Source organism: Tympanuchus pallidicinctus, unplaced genomic scaffold (assembly GCF_026119805.1).
Source record: "Tympanuchus pallidicinctus isolate F22 unplaced genomic scaffold, pur_lepc_1.0 scaffold17, whole genome shotgun sequence".
Lineage (NCBI taxonomy): Eukaryota > Metazoa > Chordata > Aves > Galliformes > Phasianidae > Tympanuchus > Tympanuchus pallidicinctus.
Window position 1 is genome coordinate 10730096 of NW_026294690.1, and position 10584 is coordinate 10740679.

The 10584-nt window shown below is 42.1% G+C and overlaps 1 protein-coding gene across 16 annotated transcripts in view; it reads left to right on the top strand.

The window, feature by feature from the left end:
- The window catches only part of SLC6A6 (solute carrier family 6 member 6), a 108093-nt gene extending 97907 nt beyond the window's left edge, over window positions 1–10186 (top strand). For 15 of the 16 annotated variants that reach the window (XM_052679185.1, XM_052679184.1, XM_052679189.1 and 12 more), the window contains 5 exons: window positions 1186–1323; window positions 2301–2403; window positions 3332–3432; window positions 4048–4218; window positions 6003–10186. In XM_052679185.1, coding sequence (XP_052535145.1) covers window positions 1186–1323; window positions 2301–2403; window positions 3332–3432; window positions 4048–4218; window positions 6003–6143 — 654 coding nt within the window. In that variant the 3' untranslated portion in view covers window positions 6144–10186. The remainder of the gene's footprint in view (window positions 1–1185; window positions 1324–2300; window positions 2404–3331; window positions 3433–4047; window positions 4219–6002) is intronic. The other variant, XR_008205754.1, reaches the window with a different exon arrangement.
- The last annotated feature ends 398 nt before the right edge of the window (window positions 10187–10584 follow it).

A 10584-nucleotide genomic window follows, 5' to 3' on the forward strand; every position in this document is an offset into this window, starting at 1 on the left:
AGTTATTGCTGGACAACTGTGTTTTCAAAAAGATGTTTCAGCTCATGGTCAAAGAGGGAAGAGTTGCTATAAGGCACTTCTCAGCTGTGTGAAAGGAAAGAGATACTGGGTAGGAAAAGATGTCTGTTCTTGACAGAATGCTAGTTCATAGACTCCCTGTGAGAAATGGTTGGTTTTAAAATAATGTACCCACTCAAAATGAAGATCCTTTCTACAGGGGCAGTCTTGGTTGTCCATAGTGTCCCTGTGCCTTCAGTATTCTTCATGCTTTTGTACCTTGCCAGGTGAAAGTGCTGAATGATCTCTGTGGATTTTTTTATGAGCTCAGCAGTCACTGTTCTCAGTGGGTGAAATGCATCTGATTTCCAGTAAACCTTGAACTCTTATTCAAATTTGGTTACTTGGTTAACTCGGGTTACAAACCTTACGTGTGATTTTCAAATGGCAAGTCAGTACAAAAGCTGGTTAGACTTTAGCTAACCTGTTCAGGGCTTTGTTTTTGTTTTACCTGTGCAAACAGCTTACCAAGCCGTTGTATGGGAACTGTACCAAGATTTCCATCGTGATTGATGAAGTGCCCCAGAGCCTCAGCCAGAAGAACTCTGCTCACCAGTTCAGAAAATACAGGTTCAGGCAAGAGGGGCTGTTAGTTCATATCAAAGCCTGCTTTCCCTTGGCTAGATTTGCTGTAGCAAATTCAGGAGTAGAATTACATCCAACCATGGAATTAATCTAAATAGTACTTGTGAGATTTTCTAGTACATAAAAAAAACCCACCTGATTGGTACCCTCCTAACTTGGGCAGCTTGGGCTTTTAGAGGGTTTTCTCTGAGCCTCTCTACCAGCATGCCTTGCGTATTCATCTGGAGCAGCTACAACATAAAAGCCATAAGTGCCTTCCTGTCATCAAATTAAGTTCCTTTATCCTTGCGGCCTTCGTCCACAAAGCCCCTTTAGTAGTTTGCAAGGATGCTAGGAAACAAACACCAATTCTGAAAGCTTATTCCAAACTGAAAACTTCCCCCAGCCTTTAACCTTTAGGTTACAGAGAAATGCCTCATTTTCTGCAGCATTTTGCCACAGACTGAGATTGAAGCTTTGCTGTGGAGCATTTAATTATGAGCTAGGATGAAATGCATGGCGGATAACTTTCAAGTCACTTCTTTCTGTTGTTTCCCTCTTTAGTTTGTTGAAGTTGAAGGACAGATCACGTCATTAGTTGATCTGCACCCATCCTTCCTAAGGAAGGGTTACCGACGGGAAATCTTCATCGCTATAGTATGTTTCCTTAGCTATCTTCTGGGACTAACTATGGTGACTGAGGTATGTAACAGCATTGCTGGAAATTGCTTAAATTGCTTCTTTTTTTAAAAAAAAAAAAAGCCATTTTGAGATCTATTTTAGCTGTGAATCAGAATTAGCCACTCAGAGGAATGGCACTCTAAATCTAGAGAGCTTCTTCCATCCCTAGATCTGAGGAACGGAGTAATGAATTCTCATTAATTTCATTCTGATCAGCATGAGTGTGAATATTAACAACAGGCTCCAAATGATGAAACACATGGAGAACCTTCAGTAGAGCAAATTAAGAACCCATTCAGTGCATGCAGGGGAAAAAAGACTTTGTCTTAGTTCAACTGATTTGAATCAATTAAATATTCTTGAATTGATTCTGTTATAAATAATTATATGTTCCAACGTTGTTGTGTTATTTATCTTAAAAATAAAATCTGAGCAGTATTTGTATCTGGAAGAGGACAGCTGTGGGAATTGAAATAGCACCTGTAACAGAGATGCCTGACAAACTTCCTTCTTCAAGTACAAGTTCAGGCACACGCAGTTCAGTGTAGTTAAAGGAGGAGTGGAGCAGAACAGCGTAAATAAATGGAGTTAGAAAGGAAAAGATTCCAGTGAAAAAAGTCCTTTCACTCAGCGTGTAAGTGCAGACCCTCTGATGGCATTTTTAGTGCTTGTGATGCATTCATGTTAAAGGACCTACTGCTTCCTCAGGTCACTTGTTCCTATAAATGACCATCCTAAAATACTTTTAAGAAGGAAAGACTTAAGTGTCTCAGTAGATTATACTAAGTGGCTTAATTCTGTTTGATTGTCATCTTGTTTAGGATGCTTCCTCTAGTAAACAAGCACATGCCCCAGGGAAGGCAGTGCCACTTTCTTGCTATTTCTGCTTGTTAGGCAGCAGTCTCTAAGGTCTGCTGGCAGATTTTGCTGGGGCTGGGCTTGAAGTATTCAGATCTTTTTCCTGGTGGATCCTAATGCACTGTGTCTCTCTGTTACAGGGTGGCATGTATGTTTTTCAACTCTTTGACTACTATGCAGCTAGTGGTGTATGCCTTTTGTGGGTTGCATTCTTTGAATGTATTGCTGTAGCCTGGGTTTATGGTAAGTGAAAAACTTTCACCTGATGCTTTGGGATGAGTTAGTGAGAGTGTTGACAGCCAAACGTTTAATCATCAGCCATCCCAGAATCACCCTCCCAGCAGCACAGACATGTCATTAATATACATTTGCACTGGCCACTTAGAGACAAATGTGCACCTGGGATGAAGGTGTTCAGTGTTTTTTCCACACGAAAATGAATGTTTTTGTCACCACTAATTAATGAAGGTACAATTAAGCATTTATATGTGTTATGTTTAGACAGCAGAGTTGAAAGTCTGGCCAGCCATGAAAATTTGTGCTCATCTCTGAGAGTTTTGTTTCAAAGCAGCAGTGTCTGCAAAGGCCAAGCCAGACAAATAGAAAACACAAAAAGAAAGCTGACAGAAAAGTATATTCTGTCCCCTTCTTTTTAGGTGATGCTGAGTACCAAAGTCTGAGAGCAGCCTTCATTGCTGCCTTGAGATCGTAGCTTGGGAATGATCAGTGTTTATCACTGGTTGTTTCCCTGATTCTTCATATATTCCATCTACTTAAGAAAGCAGAATAAGCCAAGCTTTCTTTTTATGCCAGTCCAATTTCTGTAGAAGCAGGGTGTACCATTTGCTGTTGTGTTCTTCTCCCTATGATCTCTGTGGCAAGTTCAGCGAGACTTAGGAGGGAGGAATATGATTATGACAGGGGCAGCAGGGATTAGCATTGCACTCCTGCATCTAAATAATGAGTGTGTGGGAGCAAAGACTCCCCCAGCCTTTGAGCTTCTGAGGGAGAAAATCTTCTTAAACTTCACAGCTGTGGTAATTTGGGCAATACATCTGACACCCTTGTTTTAAATACCCCCTGGGGGCCAAGAAAGGCAGCTGTAATTCTGCAGTTCTTACATGGCTTTTATTTGTTCAGTTCTGATCAAGATACTCACTGTCCAATACAGGCGCTGATAATATTTATGATGCCATTGAGGATATGATTGGATACAGACCTGGTCCCTGGATGAAATGGAGCTGGATTGTGATCACACCAGTTCTTTGTGTGGTGAGTCCTATTCCTAGGCTGATGGGGCAGCTTTAAGCCTCCTCTTATTTGCTTCTCTTTAAGTGAAGACTGTAGCATTGAGAGACCAATTTACAGAGCTGCTGGAGGCTTGGTATCTTCTCAGACATTGTCTGTTAATGTGACTGCCCACACAAATTATGTATTAGGTTTGTGACACACAAGTGTAATGCACTCCAAAGAGCATTACTTTGAGTAATAGAACTACAAGGCCATTTTAACAAAAAGTCCCAAGGCAAGACTGCCAGTCTGAGGCAGACACTCAATGTAGATTATTTCATTTGCTGGGAAGGACATTCCAAGTAAGCTCCTTGTAATGTTTAGCAAGTGTTTGAGCTCAGAAAAGGACAGGTGATGTACTGCTGCTGTTCAGCACTATCGCTTAACACTCTATTACCAAGCAAAGGTTTACTTATGAGCAGATGTAGATGCTCTTATAATAATTTAATGGAAGAATAATGTCCCCATTCATTTAAAATATATATCTGTCAACTCTGCCTCTTGCTGCCTGTCTTCCTTAGGACCAGTGATAGCATCAGAGCCGTGCTGCTTTGAACCCTTTTTGAGACTCATTTAATTCTCCTTTCTTGCCGACAGGGGTGCTTTGTCTTTTCTTTGGCCAAGTACAAACCATTGACCTACAACAAGGTCTACACATACCCTGAGTGGGCAATCGGCCTGGGATGGGTTCTTGCCCTTTCCTCCATGATCTGCATCCCTATGGTGATGGTCATCCGCATCATACGATCAGACGGGTCGCTCATTGAGGTAAGAGAAACCACCACCCCCTTAAAGTCAGAAACTGCCTTGCAAATGGGAGAGTGAATTCAGAGCAGAGCTGCCTTTGGGGATCTCGGCAGGTTCTTTGCATTTGACTTCTGCTTTGAGCAGTGTGTTTTAACATTAAAACATGTTCTTTGGAAAAGAGAAGTTGTTTGAGGTAGCTCTCACTTCTCCTTACTAAAAGAAGGAGGGGTACTTGTAGGGAAAATAGGCCACAACATGCTGTTGTTCCTCACCGGTTTGATAAGTTGGATTATAACATGAGCAAACACACAGCCTTTTTGCACAGTCTGTATAGAAGAGGAAGGGAGCTTTAAATTGCTCTGTTCTATGCAAAATGAGCACAGTGCTTGGAAAACTGCCACCTTGTCCAGGTAGGGCAAAGTTGGATGCCTCCCCTGCAGTGAATGCAGATAAGACTGTTAAAGATCACCTGTCCTTTTGGCAAACACAAAGGTTTCTGGCCTCAAACAAACACCAGGTGATTTTACTTGCCTCCCACTTCTGCAGTTTCCAGCTAGGAAAGCTGTTGCTTCCATGTGCAGACAAGCACTCAGTCCAAGGTGCTTCTCAGTGCTTGTCAGTGCCAGGTCTCTCTTCTCCTGCCCATGGGGAAAGGAAATACCATCCTAAAAATCAGTGAGAAAACAGAAATACCTGCATTGAACCCAGCTGTCTGAAAGCTCTCTTAGTTCCAGGGACATTTGGATCCAAGTATGGACTGTGGCTCTCAAGCATGGCTTTTGCTCTGGGGGACTGAATGCAAGTCAAACTTTCCTGACAGCGTGCTTCACATTTTAGGTTGCTTTAGGTTGTTGATGTTTGGGTTTTTTTGTTTGTTTTTTTTTGGTTGGTTGGTTTTAATTCTTAATGAGTCAAATCAAAACACTGGATCAGGATTTTTCTGATCTTTGGAAAATCTGGGTTCAGCATCAGACTTGTCAGTGCAGATTCTCTCAGGTTCATATAGATGTACAGGCAAACTCTTGCCCTTCACATTTCAGCACCAGTTCTCCCGGTTTGTTTTTCTTCCTGTGGAAAGTTTTTAGAGATTGTGCAAACATGAAACTTAGCAGTTCTCTTCCTAAGGTTGCAGATTAGTTTTGTTTTTGCCTAATTAGATGGTCTTAAATGCAGCCCAGGGTATTCTTGGAGGAGAAAGTGGGACTCTTAGGAAAAAAATCAACAGAATAGAATAAGGAAGGAACGTTTCCCAGGGCACAAACACTTGAATTTGTTTTCCTCCCAGTGCTAATGGCCTTTTTCAGCTGTGGCCAGAACATTTTCATGTGTCTATTTTCTTGCCCACTTTGTCACCCCTGTCTATTGAAAGACAAGTCTAAAAGTAGCCAAAGCACTCTTCAAAGACCATGTTAGGAAAGAGAAGAGAGTAAACACTGCTCAGATGCCATTTCATTCTTGCTTTGTGAACTGAGATGTAGGAGAGAAGTTGCCACTTGGCAATGAAAGGCGGCCTAAAAAGCAGAGTTGTTTCTAAATGAGGAAGGAGAAGAGGCGTAACTTGAGCAGCAGCTGCAGCACTGAAAGTCCAAAGTGTTGGATAAAGCTGTGAGTGCCCTCTGACATGCCTGCCTCGAGTCAGGCTCCACTGAGCAAACCTCCACCATGGTACTACTGCACAGCCCTTGCAGAGCCCTGCACATCTGACAGCCCTATGGTTGAATTGCCACCTCCTCCGTTCTGCACAGGAAGACCAGTGGACTGTGTGGTCTCTCAACCTTTGCTTTTTTTTTTCCCCTTTCTTTCAGAGGATAAAAGCAGTGGCTGCCCCCAAGGAAGTGAATCGGTGGTCCAAAGAAACAGAGAGTGGCACTCCCTTCTGCCCCAATGGAACTTCGAATGGCGGATTGATCAAGCCAACTCATATCATTGTGGAAACCATGATGTGAGCTCTCTCTGTGAGAGGATAAACCTGCTTTAACTGCCGTTTACTAACCATAGATTCTCATAGGACCAGGTTTACAGAGCTTTATATTTGCACTAGGATTTATTTTTATTTCTCACAGAGAAAGTTATTTTTTGTGTGTGCTTTTTTTTTTTTTTTAATATTTTGTAAGGTAATCACAGCAGATGTCTCTCTGTAGAGGGAGAGCATTCATATCAGACTAGACATATTACAGGAATTTACTATTACTGTTTTTTTAAATATATATATATCTTTATCTCTTAAACGTTATACACCTTACCACTTGAATTGATTGTCTTGCCAGCAATATATTCAAGTCTCAGAAAGCAATTTTAGGTGCTGGTGTGGTTGGGAGCAGGGTAACCTACAGAACACACAAAAGGCGCTCTGTTGAGAGATATGAGAAGAAAAAAACAACAACAACAAAACACAAAGATGCTGTTTCAAGAGAATTTTCAAAGGTGTAGTATTTCCACCCTCTGGTTCGATTGTGGTAAACGACAGGCTTCAGGGTCACAAGAGGGAAAAGGGTGCAGTTGTGTTTAGCACAGTCCCTGAATAGAGATAGCAGCGGGCAGCTGGAGCAGGGTGTTTGAGTGGGCAGAGGAGCTGGGTGTGAAGAGCCTCACAGCCCTTCCTGCAGGCACAGAGCTGGGATCCAGGCACACAAACAAGAGGAGGGCTTGAGGAAGGGGATTCCAGGACTTGGCACAGCTCACTCTTTTATTATTATTATTATTATTATTTTTTGTTTAGGTGAAGTGCCTGCTGCTTGTGTGTGATCAGGCGGGTTGAGCACCTGCTCTTTAGTGTTCCAGCAAAGACTTTAGCAGAGAAGTCACTGGGATAAGCTTGAATTCTGCAGCCTGACCCCAAGCAGCACAGAGCAGCACCTGTGATCCTGGTGCTTCAGGTGTTTGCCCACTCACTCATTTGCATGTTAACTATTGGACTTTGTTTGGGGCAGAAAAATAATTTAAAAAAAAACACCAATCCTTTGTGGACTCTGACTGTCCAAAGGTGGGCACAGTGCAGGTCATCCCCAACACCAGGAACAGAGCCACTCACCTACACCTGGCGTAAGCACTGTTTATAGCCTTGTTAATAATAATAGTGAGGAAGATAATAATATCAGCCAGCAAACACGTACTTTTCATCCATGTATCTCGAGAATGCTTTGCTAGGTTTGGTAACCAGGATTCTCTTTATTTATTTATTTGGAGGAATTGGATTCTGTTGGGGGGAACAGACAGAAGGATTTGGTTTGTTAAAGCAGCAGTGGATCTGGTGTGTGCAAACTGCTGAGTCACAGCCTGAACCACTGATTGAGCACCTGGGAAAGGACCGGGTCAGCCCTGCGAGCACAGGTGAAGGCAATTGAGCTGTGTGACCAGCAGGGGTGGAACCTGGCTGCAGCTCTCTTAGACCCCATTTAAGGGCTGACTGCCACTCTGGAAGGTTCTCTGGTTGGAGATCCCTCCTTTGTGGAGTCTTTCCTGTCAGCTTAGAGCTTCAGAGATGGGTGAGCACCTTTCCTTTTCCATTGTAACACCGTTCCATCTATGCTGGTCCCTTTGCTGTTGCACTCCTGTATTGCTCTTCTGCTGTGTTGATCTTTCTGATGTTGATCTTTCTGGGTTCTCCATCTGCTTGCCCACCATTAGGTTAGATTGCAGTTTCTTTTTCAGGGTGGCAGACATATTTCTAAAGCCTATGGATATGTCTGCTAAAGAAACAGGACATAGGGGACTTTGAGTTAAAACAAAGGAAATGTAACACTGCAATATTTTGTATTTATTTGGTCCGAAGGAATTGTGTTCCATTCCAGGTTGACCTGAGGAATAAGGAAAACACCACTGGGAGGAGTGTGGCAGTGGGGGTGCAGCAGCTTTGCTGGGTGCTGCTTTGTGTGGGCCAGGGGGATGCTTCCATGGGGAGCTGCTCCCTGAAGACTGTCCAAGACATGGACAGAAGTCTTTTTTCTGTTTTAAACTTGAGCAGGTTGTGCTGGGAACAGATTCTCTGCCAAAACTCAGCTTTTTCTTGTGGGCATTCTATTTTTAAGGAAGGGTTTTTTCTTCTCATGATACCCCGATATTAGGCTATCCAAAGGTATCTAGAGGAAGTGACAACAGCAGAGCTTGTATCTGTTGATTTTGCTGTCAGCTTAGTCTGTCAGGGCAGATCTTGTCATTTCAACAGGAACATATCCAATTCGAAACATTCCTACTCAGAAGGTTTGATTTGTTTGTTCACGTCCCATGGACTGACTGGCTGCAGCAGCACACTTGTTGAATAACTTGTTGGTATTACTGTAAAAGCAAAAGGATGATTTAAAGTTAAGAGATGGACCAAAAGCAAAAAAAGATTTTTTTTTCTACTTTGAATTTGTACTTGTTTTTACATCACAGGGCTGAGTTGCAGCAACAAAACCAGCCATGTCAGCATTGCTTTTTGTTTTGTTTTTTTTTTTCTGGTTGCTGTATTACAGGAGTTTAAAGGAAACTTTTCCACAGCTGGAGATGGCAAACTCTTTGATTTCAGCTGCAGGGCAGTGGCGACTGCCTTTCTGAAAGCAGGAATTCTATTGGGCCAGGAGGGTTCTGGCTGGAATTTGCCATCAGATGTGTGCAAAATAAGGAAACAGCTGTTTTTGTTCTTTTAATCTTTTAACCATCAAGGACAAGGAAATGCGATTGTAGATGACTCTTTCAGTGGGATTCAACATGGACCCTTGTTTTTGAGTTACGATTAGTGTCTGCAGTGCGCAGGCATGCTTGCCTGGGTTAAGATTGAAGCATGAGGTTTGGGGGGGGAGTTTAAATTAATGGTTTATGTGAGTGTAGATGAAACACTGCTTAATTTACATTTAATTTTCTTGATATGTTGCCATATGGCTGCGTATGAGATTTGTTTGCACATCAGATTTGTACTATAGAGATGAGACAAGCTTTAGGTAGGGGAAAAAATGGTTTGACTACATCAAAAACGTCTGGTGAGTTCAGTGAGCCATCTCCCACTTGTGGAGAGCATCTTTGTGCTGAAAACCAGAGGGCCAATACTACACCTTTAAAAGTACAACAACCAGAGAACCAGAACCCAGCCCCATTTCGATGTGAACTTGTGCCATTCAAATCAGTTGCTTCCATGTACCATGTGAGAGAGTCTTGCACGTATGCAACAACCTCATCCAGGTGATCTCCAAGTACACTGCTCTGGCCCTGCTGTGCTTGTCAGCATGACTGCAAGGGAGGGCTGGGGCTCACAGAGAGCTAAGAAACGTTTCTGGAAAATAGTTCCCCTCTCCCCTCCAAAATGATTCTTTCTGTTTTAAAATGGGGTCTGAGTTCCAATGAGCACATGCACATTTTAAAGTGTTTTTTACCTGACGTTTTTTATCGGGTTTCTGAACTTTTCTTGTTGATATTGATAAATTTGCATTTTAATGTGATCCTCTGCCAAAATTATTAAAAAATGATTTTTAAGTCTGTGTTTCTACCTATTTATGATTGCAAATGCAAGTGATTTCTTGTTCCTGATTGTTTAAACATTTGTGACTTATTTTACCTGTTTTTTGTAAATGAGGAACTTTATACTGAGTTATCATGGCTAGTCATAAGTGAACTGGTTTGGATACTGTTAAAAATAAGTGTGGGTTTTGGCAAGAGATCTTCAGGATGAGAGCATTGAATGTAAAGACAGCAGAACAGAACAAAAGCACACCTTTCGTGTCCCACACACCTTTGTATTGCTCAGCTGCTGTGGGATTGGAAATGGCACATTTCCAGCAGCATTCCTTCCCAGCTGAGCTGAGATGGAAGATGGCAGAACTGCAAAGAAATTTGCACCACGAGATTCTCTGAGTTGTTCCTGATCTTTCTCAGTTTTCCAAACGTCTGTTGTAGTTCACCTGTGACTAGTTATGATCTTACTGAATGGGCATCTATTGTAAGGGACTTTACCAGTATTCTGTATTTTGGTATTTAAACAATATGATTTCATAAATAGAACTGGTTTTTATTACTATTATTGTTGTTGCTACTGTTGTCATTTACCTTTCCATCTATAGCTTTCCTTTTCATCTGGTCCAAACAGATCCATGCATTTAGAAAAGTCTTTTTTGAAGTGTGAGATAGTAGGTCCACCATGGATTTGTTCTTGTGTAGTAAATGGAAATATCCAAGTGTAGCAGCTGTATTTACCATCTTAAACAGTGCTGGTGTTCAACCTGCAGCAGCAATGCAGCTCAGGAGTGGAGAGTTAGGTGAAATAGTCTTGGAGCAGCAAAGCTGATTTCCACTGTTGTTCTTGGGGAGACGAGGAAAGAGAAAAGAAGGTGCAGCCTTATGGTTGGTGTAACACACACACAAAAAAATAAACCCATGTATCTGCAGAACCTTTTTTGCCACTGTCAGGGTAGTATC